The sequence below is a fragment of the Mus caroli genome, chromosome 6 (assembly GCF_900094665.2).
Source record: "Mus caroli chromosome 6, CAROLI_EIJ_v1.1, whole genome shotgun sequence".
Classification (NCBI taxonomy): domain Eukaryota; kingdom Metazoa; phylum Chordata; class Mammalia; order Rodentia; family Muridae; genus Mus; species Mus caroli.
The window spans coordinates 1,073,098-1,093,920 of NC_034575.1; the positions used below are offsets into that span (position 1 = coordinate 1,073,098).

Consider the following 20,823-nt stretch of genomic DNA (forward strand, 5'->3'; position numbering starts at 1 on the left):
GTCATAGTCACCTTCTCCAAGGGACAGTGTGCCTTTTAAGGAGCAGTGACCTGCAAATTTCCAGCCATTGGAAACCAAATACCCCAGAGAAAGCATTTTTCTGAGTCTATGAGGGAGATTCAGGGCATGTCTTCCTTTCCAGGTCGTAAACAAAAGAAAACAGACTCACTAGTGGGAAAAATTGCAATTGTGCCTCAAAGAATGGCTGCAAGCTGGGAACAGAGTGGATGTCCTTTGTGGACTTCTGTCCTGGGTGGGGAAAGGGTGGTAACTTGAGGCAGAATTTCATACGTGAATCTTTACCATGTCCTGGGGATGTTCGCTTTTAACTTTCTATATGCCTATATGTAATCAATTATTTTTAAAAACACTATTTTAAGGACTTTTCCCTCGGTTCATCACACAACACTTCTTCCTACATCCACGTTCCCTGGAGACCCAGTCTTTCAAGCCAGACACAGAAGTTGTCACGATTTTCATGATTCTTGATCCAAATGCAATCCATAGGACAATTTTGTCAGGTTTCCTTGTAAACTTTGTCTTTAACCTGTCCACTTTTATTCCTTTTTTTTTTTTTGTCTACTTTATTCCCACATTGCCCAAACAAACTTATGCCACCAGACACATGAGCAGTTTGGAGGCAACACAGATAGTTTGTATTCTCCATACTGGTAGTAGAAGCAAGAGGCAAAAGAGGGAGCATTGGGTAGAAAGAAACTGTGGTAATCCAAGGACAAATAGTAAATGTGTGAATATAGGGTGAATTCCCAGAACCCACATTAAAAATCATTCTTTAAATACCAACCACTGTGAAACACATTTTAGTCCAAGCCCTGGAGAGGCAGAGTTACGCTGATCTCTGGGATTATTTGGCTGCCAGCTTAGCTCTACTTACTGAGTTCCAAGCCAGAAAGAGACACTGACTCAAGAAATAAGACGGACAGCTCCTGAACTGTAAGACTAGAGACTGTCCCATGCACATACTCACATGAAAAGGCACATGCAATAATCAGTCGGATCCCAAATTAGGTATAATTTGCATTTGTATGGATGAGTCATTTGCATTGTTACTAGTAGTATGTAATTTACAGCAATGTAAAATAACTCAAGGACAAGAAAAGGCTGCATAGAACCAGATCATATGATGTTCAATCTTCCGTTGAATTTAACGAGAGTATTTTCATCTATTTGTAAGTATTTACACGTTTTCCCTTAAAATACCATGAAGGACTAATTAGTTGTTCTCTAACATATGAAAATCAAGAAAAGGAAGTGATGAAGGAGATGACCACAGTAACTGGGTGATTCACAGGTGCACTGCAAAGTTCTCCCTCCAATAGGACTCAGGCAAGGGAGATGGATGTTCTTATTGGCTGGGCCTTTGTGCAGAACAGCCACACAGACACGAAGTACAGATGTGAGGAAAGTGCTATGACAGATCTGGAGAGGGAAAGATCTATATTCCCTTAGGAACTCTAGGACAAATGAATGGATGAAGCAAAACCAGAGAGAGAGAGAGAGAGAGAGAGAGATTTTATATAAGGTTTTATATAAGAATAAATACATTGGTGAGAAGAAAAAAATAGTTCAAGCCAGGGTTATTGAATTAGTTACTACTTTTCTCTTTGTTATGACCAAATTGTTAAGTATTTCTTTGGCTCAGGTTCGGAGATGCAGTGCAATAGGACAGGGCAGACAGTGGCAGCAGGCCCGTGAGGCTGCTTGACCACCTCACTGAGGATCAGGAAGTAATGGCTGAGTCTAAAATGAAGACAACCTACAGTCCTTCTACAGTGCTAGGCAGACTAGCTAAGCCCCTGTCTAAAAGACTGACAACCTCCTAAAGCAGCCCTGTCACACTTGGGACAGGCCATGTTGCTGGCCACCGTTTAGCATAGCTAGATAAACCACAAGCTAGAGTCTGATCACAGACTGTCTTAAACGTGCTAGACGGTTGGCTATTCATGTTTTTCCTGGAAGAGCCACCCAGGTTTTAAAGCAGGGAAGTGATGATATCGGTCATGTCAAATGGTTCACATAGCAATTAAAGGGAGAGGAGCGAGGGAGAGGAAGCAGTGAAGATGAGAATCCAGACAAGGGCCAGGCGAGGCTGGAGCCTAACGAGGGGAGGGGTCTGAAGAGAAAGCATAAGCTTTGGGGAAGGTAGAGAACACACAACATGGTGAATCTTAATTAAGTCCATCTTCCTAGACAATGTACTTATAGATCAGTTAAAGAGCTAAACTTGCATTCTTCCATCAGGTACATACTTATCTACAAATTCTGTACGGCACAACCAATGTCCTTACATGACTATATGATTTGAGGCATTCGTGCATGTTCACAGAGCAGAAAATCCATACATCCATGTTTTGGATGCTCAGTTTCTAAAGGTCTTCATTTTGATGACCTTATATCAGTAGAGGGATCTCATAGCCAACATTCCACATTAACTTAGGAACCATCCTTAGCATTGAGTAGAAGTAAATTCTTATTTCATTGAGTTTTGACACTTTCATTATTGCTGATTTCTTAAGAGATTTTAGTAATCATTATATAGAAATGCATGTGTATATATACATATATATAAAACATATGTTACATTATGTATACAGATATTCCTTTTTAAACCATTTATTTGTATATGTTTGTGTGTGCTTGTGTGTGTCCTCAGAGGCCAGAGGAGGGTGTTGGACTTTCTGGAGCCAGAGTAAAGGGGGTTGTGACTTCGTGGCTACTGGAAACCAGCTTGTAGTTTTCTAGAAGAGTAGCAAGCACCCTTAACTGCCAAACCATCTCTCCAGCCCCTTGGCTGACATTTAAAGAGAGTTTACTTAAACAGTAGGCACAGTGCCACTTTCCTCATTTCTCTGTTTAAATATGTAAAACCAGGCGTGGCGATGCATACTCCTAACTCTCTCCTCTGGGAGGCTGAGGGAGTAAGGAAGCAAATCAATGCAACCGGCGCTGTATGTTGAGGTCCTGTCTGCTCTCCACCACAAAGGCAGGCAGACTCCCAAGGAGAATGACTGTAGTGTGCTCCCTTCGGGAGTCTGAGAGTTAAGAGAAAAGGGTGTGTGATGTAGTAAAGTGTGTCTGAAGACAGGAAGCAGTTGGCAAATTGTTCGAGGGACATGGGCACAGATACAAGTGACATCTTTGGAAAGGGAAATGAGGACATTTTCTTTGAGCCTGAATGGTAAGGAAGAGAGAGAAAGAGAGAGAGCGCTTTGGTAACTTGGTTTAAAGTTATATACAGTTGAAGCATCAGATGTCTCCCCCCCTACACACACACACACACACACACACACACACATTCTCTTTTCTCCCTCCTCCTTAATGTTATTAGAAAAGCAGTAACTTACTATGAATTAAACATTCTAGATCCCTTAGGGTTAGACAAATAAGCAGGAGACTATTAATTTCATGATTTTAGCTTTCAGCAAGAAAAGATACATTTAACTAAAGCAAACTCTAGGAGATGGACGGAGGGGTGCGCAATGGACTTGAGAAATATTTAGAAGACACTGAAGACAGTGTAAACATTGGCTTGGATAATCATGTATAAAGTTGATATTTGTAGGTTAGACATAGATAGCAGAAGACCACAGATAATTTGAAATCTGAAATGCCAACAATTGCTAACCAAAAACTGTCCTACTGGGGAGAAGCAGAGGGTAGCTCTATAGGTACGGTATAAACACATGAATGTGGACTGACACAGTCGTGTGTGTGTGTGTGTGTGTGTGTGTGTGTGTGTGTGTGTGTACAGAAGGTAACTGATCCCTTAAAGAGGACGGGGACCTATCTGATGGTGAGGATGGCTCTGCCAGGAACCACTGGAAGCAGCCTGACAACTGGCACCTGGCTAGTGCTCTGAAGAAGAGGCAAAACACAGGACTAGAGAAGGAAAACAACTTGATAGACAAACACCAAATAACATAGAACATTCAACAGCATTTGAACCTACAAAAAAACATAAAGTAAAGAAGGTAAAGAGAAAGAGAGGGACAAAGAGACAGGGAGGGAGAAAGGGAGAGAGGGAGAGGAGGAGGGGGAGAGGGGAGGGAGAGGGGAGAGGGAGAGAGGAAGAGAGGGGGAGAGGGGAGAGGAAAGAGGGGGAGAGAGGGAGAGGTGGAGGGGGAGAGGGGGAGGGGGGGAGGGGAGAGGGAGGGAGAGAGTCCTTTGGATTTAACAAGCAATCCCCATAGCACAGCAAAGAACCATTTAATTCTTCAGGACAGAATGGGAGCCAAGCCAGTGAAAATTTCAAGTAGCTTCTCCTTCTAAAAGAAACAAAGAAGCAAATAACTTGGAACACAGAATCCAGTGGTGGTTTTAATAAAAAAGGGACATTTATCAGTGGAAAGGCAAACAGCTAAGAGAGGGACCATTTATAGATGCCACAGGAAAGGGCCATCTTATGTAGAGATATCTACCAGGAAAAGCAGAAATAGGTAGAGGGGTTAACTTTAACACAGAGGAAAGGACATAGGGGTTCCCAGGTTTTCCCAGTATCTCAGAAAGCCTTCTGGGAAGCACAGCTAAGTACAAGGTCAGGGTTCTTTATTTTTGGCTAGCATTAGGCCAACCCTGGGGGTTAGCGCTGGTTATTGAAGGTGGATTAGAAATTCTAATTTGCTGTTGATGACATCATAGTATGTGTCTAGGATATGATTGGCAGGCCACATATTGTTAGCCCAGTTATCTGGTTGTTGCCGTATCTGATTCAATTCTGCCAGCATGTGATCGGCCTCAGATCAGAAGAAAGCCAAAATTAAGCGACCACTTGCAGGGAACAGTGCCTAAGTGTTTGTACACTTATTTAACTTTATTGCTTATTAGCATTATATCTATGACAGTGATGTATGTGATTTCATTTAAGCGACAAGAATCTTTCATCATATGATGATTGTGGCTGGAAACATAATTTTAAAAAATCCTTCAGTGGAGAGGATGGGAGTGACTCGACAGGATCTATAGGCCCCTTTTCTCTAACATTCTAGAATGTTGAGAAGGGTCTGGAAGCACAAGGTTGGGGTTGGCTAAAAGTTGTAAAGAAGACTTGCCAACACCTCCAACTCAACAATGACTTACTTGTTCTAACCACAACTTGCAAATAGCCATTCTTGTGTACAAGGCAACTCAAGACCAAGGGTATGAATAACAATGCTTTTCAAAGGACACAGTGCTGGGTCTATTGATAATCACAAAACACTAACCAAGTTTAAGGGTTGCCATAGGCAACCAATCTGTTACCCTGGCCAACGTTAGTGTCAACAAAGATATTGTGTAAACATAAAGGAGAAAGGGGCTCTGAAACTGACACCCACACCAACTTAGACACACTGTACGAGATGCATCTACACCCACTGCAACTGGACAAACAGGACATTGGGCAGTTGAGTATTAAAGGGTGAACGTGGCTTACTCTTGAGTTGGGTGTTCGGATTTACAGCCACCCCAACACCTGGCCAGCATCTTAGGTGCAGAGGAACTTGCCAGACAGGTCGTGGGTGGCCTGCCATTAAGGCCCCACGACCGTGGGAGAGCAGAGAGTAGAAAGTCCAGAAAGGGTGTGATAGGGAAGCAGGTAGTGTACTTTTTTTCCGGAACAGTAATTCTATTGCCCTAACCTGGGCTCAGGTAGCTGCCAGTCCACTTGGACATAGCCCTGGAGCTGGCATCTGGGTCGGGCTGCAGGCCCTGGCCCTCTCCCCCACCACCCCCCATACAGTCATCATGCCTGTGCAGCCGTCGCCGCCCGCTGCCGCCAGTGACCCGGTGACCCCGGAGGCCCGTCTGGGCCCGGTGACCCCGGAGCCCCGGGCATCCGGACCCCCGTCACAGGCGCAGCCGCTATTAAGGCAGGAGGCTACCAGGGAGGAGGAAGGGGAGGAGACAGGCGGCCAGGGCGCCTGGGGCACCGGCACGGCTGAGCAACGGCGGCGGGGTTGGGGGGAGGCCGACGAGGGCACGGGGAAGGCCGGCGGCACGGAGGCCGCAGGCTCGGACCCCTCGGCCCGCGGTTCGGGCGACGGGCAAGGGAGCTGGCGGCCGCTTCTCGGCTGGCTACGGCGCCCGCCGCCCCAGTGCTGCCCCTGCGCGGCGCCCCTTCCCCGCTCCGCCGCGCACTGTTGTCATGGAGGAACCAAGATGGCGGCTCTGGCCTACAACCTGGGCAAGCGGGAGATCAACCACTACTTCAGCGTGAGGAGCGCCAAGGTGCTGGCGCTGGTGGCCGTGCTGCTGCTCGCAGCGTGCCACCTCGCGTCCCGCCGCTACCGAGGTGAGCCGGCCCTCCCCCCGGCCCGGCCCGGCCCGGCCCGGGGGAAGGCGGCGCCGCGGCCCCGAGCGCGGGAGGCCGCCCCCCGCCGCAGCACGCCCACGCGCCGGCGGCCTCCCGCGGCCCCGCGGCGCCCCACGTGCCCGGGCCGACCCCTGCGGGCCCCTGCCCCCAGCCTCCCGCCCTCGGGGCCACCGCCTGCTGGAGCGGGGCTCTGGAGGCGCGCTCGGCCCCGCGCTCCGGTGCAGGAGGTCGGATCAGGGGCCCCCGGGGGCAGCCCTGGCGGCACCGCCTCCAGGACGCTGGGGTCGCACACGGTGCGCCCATGGGGTCTGCCTCCTGCCCTGCCACTTCAGGGCCCAACGGTTAGACAGCTGCTTGGGCCGCCCTGCTTACTTTTGCCAAAAGGGCCAGTGTGGCTAAAGATGCCCATGGCCCACCTCCCTCCCGTGGAGGAGGTGCCACCAGCCTTTCAAACACTTTTCAAGAGTTTGGGTTGCACAGTTTTTGTTTTATTACAAATAAAGACACTGAGGCAGGGTTTTGGTTTTTGTTTGTTTCTTAAAGGAGTTAAGGAGTTGACCGGACTAGACGTGGGCGGGCAAACCAAATAGTTGAGCCTTTTGAAAGCTGGCCTTCAATATGGGTTTACATACTGGTGGAAAGCTGGAAAGGAACCAATGACCTCTTCTCAGAAGGAATTATCCTTCAGTTGTCAAGGGATATTTGCTTGTCTTTTTGATTGATTTTTCCCCCCTTTCCTTACGATAAATGCCACCAGGACAGTCACTGACAGTAGGAGGGAAATTATAATGATAGGATCTTTTGGTTTTGACCTTTGGTATCCTCAAAGTCATTATATGGACAGCTCTTGGTGACTGTGAGATAATTAGACAAATGTGACAGCCACGTGCACATTAGCACTGGGCCCATTTATACTGTACAGCCCAGTCACGAGAGTACTAGAATCTGAGCTGTCTTCCCATTTCACATGATCTCTCAAAGTGGAGGCCATTTTGGTCAAACTTGATGCTTTGTTTCTACCTACTCTTGAGTTTTCCAGATCTTATACTTTAGTATCATAACTGTATCGTTTAAATATATTATCTTACAAATTGCTTAATTGAATTAAAAAGATCCTTGTGGCTAATTCTCCAGTCCTCTACAGATTCATAGCAGATGACCTGTCAGAGCCTTGGCTTCTTACTGCTGACATCAAGAAAGCCTACATTTTCACATATACAACACAATTAGCAGTTCTGATGAGCCGACTTTTGATAACTCAGAGAACGTGTTTCTTTTAGATGTGATTAATCTTTTTTATGCTAGTTTGATATGAGATGACTGTCATCTAATTCACCTTTGTGTTTGTGATGTCAGTGGAGCTAAAGTTTATGATTACAATGCTGTCGCAAATGTAAACCTACTGTGCCCTGCCTGCTTGTCTCTTTATTGTACGTGTTGTCTTGTGCTAAGCTTGGGGAATACTAATTTTTAAATTTAGGTTATATTTTGCATCTTGCCAAGGTCTGTCATCATCAGGAGGAAAATAGAATGTCAGATGGGGCCTTATGAGTCAGGTTGTAAAGCCTCCTCCAGAAGGGACTTGTCAGTTTCCAAAGGTGCTTCAGTGCCTTGAGTGTGAAGCAGTACACCTGTCATATGTGCTTGTCCAGACTGAATATCAGGAACTTAGACCAGAGTCTGTGCAGGGGAAATTAAACATCTTACCAGGAACATTTTTGCCCTGGCAGTGTCAAACCATGTCAGGTGCCTCTCGCAGATATGCATAGGCTTGAATCACAGAGAATCATTTGGAATAAGAATGGACTTTCTGTCTTAGATGAACAGTGGAAAGTACATGAAATGCTAAGATCTTGGGTGTGTGAGTATGAACATGCATCAAATGTACACTCTCACACATACACCTCTTGCTTTGAAAGTTACTCCACTTCAAAGAATTATTAGAAAGTAAAGCTTCCCAAAACCGTGCATTAAATTGAGCACTTACTGTATGCAGGCAGTGTTTAAGGGCTTTTCGTAATTCATTCTGTTTTTAGAGCCTCTAGGAGGTACAGTGTTTCATCCCCCCACCCCCTTAACATTTCTGTAATCAAGAAGAGTCTTTAAAACTTTGATTGCATGTCAAAGTTTAATTGGTAACATTTTTTTCCTGTATGAAAAAATAATGATGTGTCTTAGATTCAGTGAATTAGAGAATTATTTACATTTTAAAGATGAAGCCAGAAAGGTTAAGCAAATTGCCTAGGAACATACAGCTAGTCAGTGGCTGAGCTGTGATTTAGTACCAGTCAGCTTGCCTGGTGCCATTGTGTTACAGACTGCCTTTCTTAGAGCTGGATGGAAGCTCTGAGAGATGAACTTAATTACTAGTGCTCGACACTTTAGAACTACTGATTTACTAGAAGCACAGCATCGTCCCATTTGCTTTCAGACAAAGAGATGATTTTCTAGAGGTCACGCGTATAGAACTTAAAACCATGGCATTCTTTTGGTACCTGGCTTCCCTCTCAATCTTCCTAAGCATTGAGCTTATAGTGTACAAACACTTTTGCTTTTTCTGCTTTTCTCTGCCTACAACATTCTCTCTTCTCTTGAAAGAAAATATTCCAGGACTCACTCTCTCGCTTGCTCTCTCTGTCTCTCTGTCTCTCTCTCTTTGAATGCTTCACTCAAATGTTGCCTTCACAGAAGTGGGAGTGGACAATTCAGTGTCTGCAGAGCAACTTGTCCTTGCTTACCATGTTGTGCTTGGAAGAATAGGTCTTGTTGTCTTACACACACACACACACACACACACACACACACACACACACACTGTGGGCTTCCAAGTAGATCTTTATGGTTTTTAAATAGCCAGAGCCTAACACACAGTAGGAATTCCATAGATAGGGTGAGGGGATGTGCAAATTTTATTTGGTTAGGTTGTGATTCTAAGTGAATTTTGTTTTCTAATCTCAATTTTAGGAAGAAGGGGTGTTTTTGAATTATTAATATTTCATATAATATGTTAGAATGAGCCTTACAATGCCTTCTTAAAAATACCCATGTGAGCATGATTATAGAGTAAGACCATGACTTCTGGCTAGAGTCTGGCTAGAGCCAGTATCTGAACCCTAAGCACACGTTTACAGTGGTAAAGCTAACTTCCTTCAAACTTGCTACGGTTCTTGAAATTTGTTTCTTTTCCATCACTAAGCCAAGGCCAGTGTTCCTGCCTCTGCTCCCAAATGTCAGGATCACTGTGCTCAGCTTTCTTGTTTGTTTTTCTAACATTTTTTGTTAACTCTTCTTTTTTAATGTGCAGTGGTGTTTTGCTTACATGTATGTTACATGTATGTCTATTCGAAGGTGTTAGAGTTCTTGGATATGCTCATTTTTCTAAAGGATCATTTAAGTGATGTTTTCAGCACTTGCTGAATCTTAGAGTGTTCAGTGTACTATATGTTCACTGTATGAAGTATTTTCATGGTTGGTGGTAGACAATACAATTTTAGTAGGGGGACTCAGTCTTGTGACATTTTGTTCAGAGGAAAACGCAGCTTGTAATTGATGAAGGACACTGAAGGTTGTCGTTAGTTGTTGCTGGCATGTTTTCAGTTTCCTGATTTGCTCATTTATTTACTTTTTTTCTTTCCTTTGTATTGTTGTAAAAAAGTCATGCATAAAAATCAAACATCAACAGCCACTAACTAGAAAGGTTATTCTAGTAACAATAGAATGAGGAAGAAGTGGCCATCCATGGAGATAACCTGAGTGTGGAGCCAGCCTTTTTAGAATTGCCTTCTTAAAAGTTACACTCCTGGTTGGATTTACCTGAGCACTTCCCAAGTTGGTTATATTAAATTAACTATCCGATTTATATTTGACAATTAAAAATAGCAAGCAGAGATTTGTTTTATCTTGATGTGGTTGGAAAGGATTTACATATAGTATACATAATTTAAAATGTGGTTTATTGTCTTAACAACTAGATACACATTTAGTGATTTAATCTGAAAGTATTTCCTTGCTAAGAAAAGAGAACATGTTTGGAATAGTAATTTTAGAAAATTTTGTAAATCATGTTATTTTTATTTTGTCAAATATGAAAAGACCAATCTTACTTATTAAGGGAAGTTATCACCAACCAGCTTGCATAAGAAAGAAGTTTGTTCTCGGAGAGAACATTTGCCGCTAAATGACTGTATTGATAGAGCTTGCTTACTGATCTCTGCAAGTCCCCTTTGCTGTATGACTTTCAAGGAATAACTTCAGGACATTAGACCTGTTGTTTCTTCAGGAGGGGGCCTAAGGAGCCAGGTGTGGGCAGCAGTACCAAGAATGAAAGAACTTTGCATATCAGGCCTCTCAGAACAGTAAGGAGACATGGCTATGTTAAGCTATAGGCATGGCGCTTCTACCTCCACATGGAGACAATGAGGGTGGTTTTGTTTGGGCTTTTAGTAAATAATAATAAAAGGTCAGGAATACAGCACTAGTTTAATACTTTGCTTTTACAACTCAGATTTCTTTAAAAACTAGTTGCTACTTCTAAGTTGATTTTACATGTTTATCTAAAAGGTAAAAATGCAATAAGTGTCAATTTTTCTTTCTCATTTTAAACTTACTCTAATTTACAATAGAAATTTTGCTATCATAAAAGAGTACTTGCAGGAGTGTTGTTTTTAGGAAAATAACTACATTGAGTTTTTCTGCAGTTCCTCCTTTAGTCATCTTTGGTTATTTTTGTGATCTAATTTTGTTTTTTTAGAGCTAGAATTACGTTTTAAAAATTGGAAAGAATTAAGAACTATTTATATTTAGAGATAGCTTATTAAAATCTTTGAAATAAAAATTCTTGCTTGGGGTACATTTATAACTACAAATTTTAATCTTGGTGTCCTGCATTTGTTAGACAGTTTCTCACCAGCAAGGTGGTGTAGTGTTGTGAATTTTCCCTTGCATTTTGTTTGGGACACTGAGACAATAGCACTTCTGTGTTGGCCCATCCTGCCTTCCACATTTATTCTTCTCATATGTATCTGCCAGGGCAGATAGATGAGTAGCTAGACTAAGGGAAGAAGGTGTGATGCTGAGGCTGTAGTCCAGTGGTGGGCTGAGCCTGCATCGGTGTGGTGCTGAGGCTGTGGTCCAGGGGTGGGCTGAGCCTGCATTGGTGTGATTGATGGTGAGGCTGTGGTCCAGTGGTGGGCTCCCCCTGCACTGTTCAGGAAGCCCTGGCATGGACCCAGCACCCCAGCAGATGGAAACAGCAGCCAGCTTGGAATTCCTCAACTCTTGCCCCAACATCTCAGGACTGGTTGCTTGTCAGTTCTCCTGTGCGCCTCTAACGAGACCCCTTAGTGCAGCCTGTAGTGACTATGAACCAAAGTTAGCTTGCTGTTAACTGGTAAGAAGGAACTAGAGGTTAACTTAAACGTCTATTTTACTACAAACATCTCCTCTTTCATCGTTTTGTTCCTGTGTATTTGGCTAAAGTAAAATAGAATGGCCAAAGGATAAGATGGCTCTGTCAATTTATACAGAGCTAGAGGGAGTTCCTAACCAGGCAGCTCTAAAACTAGGTTTAAAAACCAGGTTTCTAGATATGCTTGAGAAGACATGCATAGTAGCACACTTGTAGCTGTCGGAGGTCGATCCCAAGGTCCTTCTTGTAGCTCTTACACTTCTGGTTTTCTCACTCGGAAGCAGGGTTGACAAAATGCCATAAAAGCTTACTTCAGATTGAGACAGTGTCTGAGCAAAGAAAGCGGAAAACGATGGCCATAGCATTTAAGGATTAGATGTCCCTTACAGTCATCAGAGAGTCTTCCTCTGACATCAGATGGGAGCGGATACAGAGACCCACAGACAGACATTATGTGGAGAGGGAGTCTAAATTGCAGGTCTCAATCTGGGCCCTCCCCTCCCAGATCCAGAAGTCCAGGGAAGGTGGGGAGGAAAAACAGTAGGAGCCAGAGGGAATGGTGGTGACCAGGAGAACATGGCCCACTTAATCAACTAAAGCGGGCTCACAGGCTCACAGAGATGGAGGCAGCAAGGACAGGCATGGGGCCTCAATGGGTCTGCACCAGGCCCTTTGTATATACGTTACGGCTGTTAACTTAGAGTTCTTGTGAGACTTGTGAAGGTGAGAATGAGTGTATCTGACTTCTTTGCCGGCTCTTGAGACTCCTGTCCTCCTCATCTCCTTTCTGAAGAAGGAACAGAGAGCGAGGGGATGGGCCTGGGGTGAGGGGTGATGGGGGTGGGCTAGGAGGACTGGAGAGAGGGGAACTGTGCTTCTCTTATTGTATGAGAGAAGAAGCTATTTTTAATTAAAACAAGTCCCCTACAGGGTAAAGTGGGAAGGGTAAGCGGCCGGCCCGATTTCTTCTAGCATGGCAGTGTGTTGATGGGAACTGTGGTTCTCGTGGACGATTTGCATGCATCTGGAAGGCATAAGGAAGACTAGAAAACTTTACTGCCTGATTTCACAGGCACTAAGTAGGTCAGGATAAGCAAACTATAAAAATAAATAAGTACTAATATTTACACTACCATGCTTCACTGTTATAGGCAATGATTCGTGTGAATACCTTCTCTCGAGCGGCAGATTTCTTGGAGAAAAAGTTTGGCAACCTCACAGTTGTATGATGCATAAATACAAAATAAGGTAAAATATCTTCCTTTTGCTTCTTTTCTCTCCCAGCATAAATCTTGATATGTGGTGAGAGGCAGAGGCAAAGCAGGCACAGTATTTTTCTGTACAGGGGATCGGTGGGGTGGAACCTTCCTGATAGATAGAAAGCGGGGCTGTGCTGGCTTGGAGCTGATTCCAGGTGGAGTTTGCTACCCTGAAGCTTTAGAGGAAGGACTTTGACAAAACAACTTCATCTCAGGTAGCAGGTGACCAGGACAGGATGTGGAAAAGGACTTGCTCTGTAACCTGGATCCCTGGCCCCTGGTGCACTCTGAGTAATGGCATAAAGGCCAGTACAATTAGGGCACATCTTCAACATTTAATGCATGGGGTGTTTTTACTGAGTTAGGTGGTAATAAGGTAGTAAGTCAAACAGATCTGGTCACCTAATTCAAAGGCTGTGTGACTGGCTGTCTAACAGTTTATACTGTTTTATCCTTTGTAAAAATTATTATTATTAAGCTATGTTCTTTCTGTTTTAATTATGTTGGCTTTATTTATTTTAATTATTATTATTTTTTTAATTTCAGTGAAGCAAAGACTTGCCTTGTAGATAAACACATTGCGTTTATTGGAGATTCCAGGATCCGTCAATTATTTTATTCTTTTGTAAAAATCATTAACCCCCAGTTTAAAGAAGAAGGAAATAAGGTAAAGTAGTCTGCATCCCCCACTCGCCCCAGCCCCAGCCATCTCTTACTTACTATGCTGCAGCAGCACTGATCAAGTGGGGACCTAAGGAGGTGTGACAAGACAGACAGTGGGAGCTAAGGTTCATGAGCTGAGGGACAGTGGGAAGATGAATCTTTACATTTGGTTTTGGGAAAACTGAGGTGAAGCAGGAAATGTTTCTGTCATAGGGAACAAAGGAAAAGACCAAAATGTATAGGGTTAGCTATTGTCAAACAAGACCGATTTCAAATCAGTTGTTCAGGAAAGCCTTACTAAAAAGAAAGACAGGGAGAAAAGTACCCTAGAGCTTCCTAGTCCATGACGTGTTTGTTTTTAGTTCTATTTTTACTGTCAGTATATTACAGTCTTCAGTGTTCATAGTTACACATCCCTGCTTTCCCCACTGCTTGTAGTAGTGCACCTGTTACTGTGTGACTTAAGTATCGTCTTAAATGGCCACATATTATCAAGTGGTTACATCTAATTCCATATGCTTGCCCCATTTTTTGTTTTGTTTGGTTTGGGTTTTTTGGTTTTCTTGGGTTTTTTGTTGTGGGTTTTTTTTTTCTTTTTTCTTTTTTCTTTTTTTTTTTTAGTTTTTATAGTTTTCTTGAGATAAAAAAAATGACATTTCCACTTACTTTGTAGAATAAAAAGCCCTAATTTCTAAAATCCTTAATGTAGAATTTCTACAATGCAAATATCAACTGAAAGAATATAAGCAGTTAAGTGTCTATTTCTTGCTCACTTGCTTTAGTGTGTACTGTAGTTGGAAGATAAGTACGGGCTCTTTATCTTCTGCAGCCTTCCTTACCTGGCACTGAGCTCAGAACGGAGACAGCAGTGTTTCTCTGATGGGGACTTTCTCATTTTAAAAATAAATCATTCAGTGAAAACTAACAAGGCTTAATACGTTTGTATGTGTTAATTTGGGGAGAGTGACCTATCTCATTATAGCCTTCTATTTTATACATCTCTCTAATCCTGTCTTCAAGCTGCCTGTAGTTACAGATAGGGAATGGCAAAGGGTGGAAAGTGGAGACTCAGAGTGCAGAGCTGCAGGAGTGACTCCTGAGTGTGAAGTGGAAATCTGCCTGTCCCATGAGCTCAGCTGTGATGAGGAGCTCGGAAATGGAGTGCCCTACAGTAAGCAGCTATGCACACAGTGCTGATGATAGTGGGTCCTGCATCCTTAGGAACTGAGCGTCATAAGGATAATAGAAAACAGTGATGTTGGCTATATATGGTATTTGGTGTTTGTAAACGTACATTCCATTAATATACACAGACAACCTTGATTGCAAGAAAACTGTTTAATATTTATAGGCTTAGAATTCCTTCTGGAAATTAATAGTTTGACAATTGTTAGTTGAAAAAGCCACAATAGTTATGTCTACAGTATATGTTACGCTAATATCAATCTATCGATAGATAATATTTTAGGTCCTAGTGGAATACTTAAGTTTGCAGAAATTTCCAGTCATCCTGCAAATTACCAAACATGATACATTTTAACAAATACATTTAAAAAAATAAACACAAGAAAAGATAGTGTGACTCAACTTTAAAATTACATATACTAACAAATGGTCTCATTCTTCCCCACTGCTGATCAGACATTTGATAGATTACATTTTATATATTCTCTCTTCCCACACACTATGAAGGCAGATATTGTCGATTCTGTTTCAGTTGTTGTTGAATCGAACTTAGAGGTGTAAATTCCAAACAGAGAAGAAAAAAAATTAAAGAACACCCTGTAAGTCTGGTGTCAAGTATGTATTTTATATGTGTGTTTTCATGTGTACCTATATACAACATATACATCTATATATTTATCTCTATATATAAAACATACTTTACAAAGATTGTACATTTATAAAAAAAATAATATCTTCAGAATATAGAAGTCAAGAAAGATGGTAGAACTATTTAAAATAAAAATAAACACAAGTAACCTAAAAATTTAAGGTTCAGATTTCCAAATTTCCTTTGAAAAGAACACTTTCCTACTTAAGAAAGTGTCCCTAAAATAGGATGCATGAAGCTTTAGTAACAAAAAGAGTAGTGAGCATGTTCCTGCTGAAGGGAAGGAAGCCATATTAATATAAGACAGAATCGATACTTCAGGAAAAGCATCATCACCACAGAAAGTTGCGTTCTAATGACAAATTGTCAGATCACTGAGAAGATGGCAAAGTTGTGATGTTACCCTTAACACTAACATTAGTGAGGATTAACAGAACAAAATGTTGACAAATTAGTGGAGAACTTTCCCATTGCTCTCGATGAAGGATGGGCAAGCAAACAAAACTAACAGCCACAGCTAACCTGTGGGCATTCCTGACTACAGCCGTGTAGCTTGGTAGACGGTAATTCTGAGTTTGGTTTTTTAACCACATATTACTACATGAGCAAGCATGTCTCAGTTATGTCAGAAAACTTGTGTCATTCTTTCTGTTAGGTCATTTATGTTTGAGCTTAACTTGATAAAAGTTCTAGAAGCCTACAGAAAATTTCTTAATGGTGAAATGTTAGACTCAACTTCATTAAAATCAGGAGAGAATCAATGGTGTTCATTATTGCTGCATCTCTTCATCATTTTATTTGACTAGTTAAAACTGTGAAGATGTAAGGTTTGGAGACAAGGAGACTCAGGAGTCCACATGATGCAGTTATGTTCTTGGAAAAGGAGGGTAGCTGATCATAAGGTGGACATATAAACCTATAAACATTATATGCACAACTAAAATAAAGGTGTTAAAATTCAGTTAGAGTCTCTGCCAAAGCAATGCGGAACCAAAATTTTAAAAGTTTTACTGAACTAACAAAGGGGTGGGGGGTGGGGGCAACCAGTAAAGATGGTGTGCCTGTATGCACAAGAACTATGCAAAACTCTGCTGAAAGTTTAAAATGATGGAACTCAGTAAGGGATGGTGAAATGACTCATCATTGTAAAGAAGTTAGGTAAACCCAGATTGGCCCATAGGTTCAATATAACTCCGGTAACGTCCTAACAGAATGTGTTGTGCAACTGCTGGGTTTATCTTAAAAGGAAAAGCAATATACCATCAGTAACTCCAGTAAATCTTCAAAGTACGGAGCTGTTATACAATATAAAGATTTATCCTGTTGTAATAAAGGTAACACAGTGATGGAGTAGGCTAAACAAAGAAGCCAAATCACTCAAACAAGTTCTAAAAGGACACACACCCATGTGCAGACACATGCTCACACACATGCATACACACACATACACATCTGCAAGCACATGCAGGCACACACGCACACAAGCTCATCCACGTGTACAGGTAGTACTGAAGAGTCATGGATGAAGGCAGATCTGTTTAGTTAACGTCATTGAAGCACTTGATTATATGCATGAGAAGAGGGGAAATTAGAGCCCTACCTTGAATCATCAAAGACAGTAATTTGTTGGTGAATTTCCAATGGTCAAAACTGAAACTTTTTGAAAAAAAGATAAGAGAATATCTTTATTAACTTAATGCAGGGAAAAGGTCTTACATAAGAAAAACTGCTCACTGGAAAGATAGCAAGATGATGAATTTATCCTACAGAAACATTTATATACTAAAGCTTGTCCATTGGCTCCTTTCTATGCTAGCATGAAAACATTCCTTTTGAGGACAAGGCTGCATCAGTTAAAGTGGTAAGTTAATTTTAGTAATAAAGTCAAATGTTGAAGTTATATTCAAAAGTAAATTTATTTGTAGATCAGTTAATACTCTGTACATTTTATCCATAATAAATAGATTTCAGTGTATTCTTTTTGAGTATATGTAGATAGCTAAGTAGTAGAATTAATATCTATGAAAATTTTTATGAAATAAAATAAAAAATATTGGGCTCTCAGATTTTTATCCAGAAAGCATTAATCTTTTATAATAATTTGAAACCAGTGTGAGTTCGGGATTAATGTTCATTCAAGAACATATGTAGGGAGGCAAGGAGGACCTGGGCGGAGCAGAGGCAGGGGAACTAATCAGGATATATTATGTAAGAAAACGGGGGAATTACAGATCTTTGTCTCCATCATACTCTGTAAGAGTTCAGAGTCCGCGTCAGAGAGACTATTGGAGGCTCAGCTTTTACATGATCAGTGAAATTGTCAGAGACAGTATGTACCCAAAATTATTGAGGCTACCTTTTGAAAATATAGTTTGCCACACTGAGCTTTGAAAATAAAGCCTATCTGTTTCAAAGCATAAGTATTAGGAAACTCTGGAAGCCAGTCTAGTGGCTCATGCTTATGATGCCAAACTTACAGAGAGTAAATTAATTCAAAGATGGCCTGGGCAGAGGAGGAAGACCTTGCCTCTGAAAACAAAATCTTGAAGGAAGGCAATGTGTTAGCTTTATTATGGTTTGCTATGTAATTTAATATAGTGATAAATTATTAATGTCAGATACTTAAGAATACATGTACATTTTCTGAATTTCATGGTGAGAAATCCCTGGGAATTCAAGAAAAATATTCCTAGCCTAAAGAAGTTACAGGACATGGTAGTTTCGCACAAGTGTAAGTGGGGGTAGGATGACTGCCAAGAGAACAGGGCAGAGGGATAGACAGAGGAAGGAATGGACAGTGCTTTTCCTTGTGACCCAGTGGTGCTTCTTTCATCAAGGCCTTAAGGGTAAGGAGGATGCACCAAGCTCAGGGGTGAATCCACAAATACTCTGGGCAAAGTACTGCAAATGTGCAAAACTCTGGCAAAGGAGCACACAGGTGCCCTCCAGGAGCTGACAGCGATACGAAAGCTGGAGAGCAGGGTGAACACAGCAGAGGGAAGGCCAAGGGGCAGGCAAGGCGCATGCTGTCTCCTCCACAAGTTCAGGGCACGCCATTCTAAGGACAGTTTCAGGGTCTGAGTAGGGATTGCTCTGCTCAAACGTGGGACCTAGAGAAGAAGAGTATAGAGAAGAACTACCACAAGATTCTTGGGCAAATTGAGATGACAAATGAACATGTCTTAGGTCTTTTACTTTTAAGCCGTCTCTAGGAAAATGGTAATATTTATTTTGAGTAATGGAAATTAAAGTTCTTCTTTTTTTTTTTTTTTTTAACTTTTTCTTTATGTCTAACATTTCTCCCAGGATTTTCTTTGGCATCCAGAAGTTAATGGTTCCATGAAACAGTGTATCAAGGTGTGGACTGAGGTCTGTATCTGAAAACAAGCTTTTGTGTGTGTGACCAAATTTAACAAGCAAATGAGAAACCGTTTTGTCCTAAAGTATGTGAGATGGATTCTAGGCTTTGGCTGAGATGAGTAAGTGTTATTAAACATCACTGTCTGTCATCACCATGGAGATGACACTTAGACTCTCCATTTATGACGTCAGCTCCCACTGTGCTCTCACTGGGAATTCAAACCTGGGGTGAAACACACAAGAAAGAAGGGTCAAGGTGAGGCCAGATGCTGGTCATGGAAGTCAGTGGTAAGGAGCTTGCCTAGCATGCATTAGGCCCTGAGCTCAGGTGGTGATGGGGCCAGCTGGGGACGGGAGTGGGGTAGGAATCGAAGAGAGAAGAAGAGAGAGACATCAATTGCGATTCATTGATTGATTAGTTGGTTGTTTGATTGGTTGATCAATTTGATGCAATACTGAGGTATATAGTAAGCCCCTATCATTTTTTTCATCAAACAAATAAAATTTATTTAAAAATATACTCAGAATTCACATTTTTTGTCATCAAAATAATTTATAATAGTTAAATGCCTCTTAAATGTACATGATATCTTCTGAAGCTAAAAATAATATGCATTCAACCAGTTTTAAAAATCTATTTGGGGGCTGGTGAGATGGCTCAGTGGGTAAGAGCACCCGACTGCTCTTCTGAAGGTCCGGAGTTCAAATCCCAGCAACCATATGGTGGCTCACAACCATCTGTAGCAAGATCTGACTTCCTCTTCTGGAGTGTCTGAAGACAACTACAGTGTACTTACATATAATAAATAAATAAATCTTTTAAAAAAATCTATTTGGAACATTAAACATGATAGAAGTAGAAAAAAAAATCTCTTATGAAGTTCTCTATGAAAGGAAATTGTATAAAGTTCCTGATTAAACAGAAACCATTCCATCTCCAAGGTAGAATATGCAGTGTAACTCTGGCTTCATAGAATGAATTGGGTATTGTTGCTTCTGTTTCTATTTTGTGCAATAGTTTGAAAAGTATTGGTATTAGAACTTCTTTGAAGACCTGATAGAATTCTGCACTAAAACCATCTGGTCCTGAGCTTTTTTTGGCTGAAAGATTTTAATGACTGCTGCTATTTCTTTAGAGTTTATGGACTGTTTAGATAGTTTATCTGATCCTGATTTAACTTTGGTACCTGATTTGTCTAGAAAATTGTCCATTTCATCCAGATTTTCCAGAATATAGGCTTTTGTAATAGGATCTGATACGTTTTTGAATTTTCTCAGTTTCTGTGATGTCTCCCTTTTCATTTCTGGTTTTGTTAATTTGGATACTATCTCTGTGCCCTCTGATTAGTCCACTAAGGGTTTATCTATCTTGTTAATTTTCTCAAAGAATCGTCTCCTGGTTTGGTTGATTGTTTATACAGTTCTTTTTGTTTCTACTCAGTTGATTTCAGCCCTGAGTTTATTTCCTGCCTTCTACTCCTTTTAGGTGTATTTGGTTCTTTTTGTTCTAGAGCTTTCAGGTGTGCTGTCAAGCTGATAGTGTGTGCTCTCTCCAGTTTCTTCTTGGAGGCACTCAGAGCTGAGTTTTCCTCTTAGCACTGCTTTCATTGTGTCCCATAAGATTGGGTATGTTGTACCTTCATTTTCATTAAATTCTAAAAAGTCTTTAATTTCTTTATTTCTTCCTTGACCAAGTTATCATTGAGTAGGGCATTGTTCAGCTTGTTGCTATTGAAGACCAGCCTTAGTCCATGATAGGGTGCGTGTGACCGATTATGTGGTAAATTTTGGAGAAGGTACCATGAGGTGCTTAGAAGAAGCTATCTTCTTTTGTATTAGGATGAAATGTTCTATAGATATCTATTAAATCCATTTGTCCCATCACTTCTGTTAGTTTCACTGTGTCTCTCTTTAGTTTCTGTTGAGAATGGGGTGTTGAAGTCTCCCACTGTTATTATGTGAGGTACAATGTGTGCTTTGGGCTTTAGTA

General features: G+C 41.6%; 1 protein-coding gene across 3 annotated transcripts in view; it reads left to right on the forward strand.

The window, feature by feature from the left end:
• Positions 1-5,366: 5,366 nt before the first annotated feature.
• Casd1 (CAS1 domain containing 1) overlaps positions 5,367-20,823 on the forward strand; it is a 44,776-nt gene continuing 29,319 nt past the window's right edge. Inside the window, exons 1-5 of one of the 3 annotated variants that reach the window (XM_021165227.2) lie at positions 5,367-5,402; positions 12,869-12,965; positions 13,523-13,643; positions 17,290-17,334; positions 18,780-18,842. In XM_021165227.2, the coding sequence (XP_021020886.1) occupies positions 12,943-12,965; positions 13,523-13,643; positions 17,290-17,334; positions 18,780-18,842 (252 nt within the window). In that variant the 5' untranslated portion in view covers positions 5,367-5,402; positions 12,869-12,942. Of the gene's footprint in view, positions 5,403-5,671; positions 6,290-12,868; positions 12,966-13,522; positions 13,644-17,289; positions 17,335-18,779; positions 18,843-19,049; positions 19,122-20,823 lie in introns of those variants that run through there. The other 2 variants (XM_021165228.2, XM_029478611.1) reach the window with 2 other exon arrangements.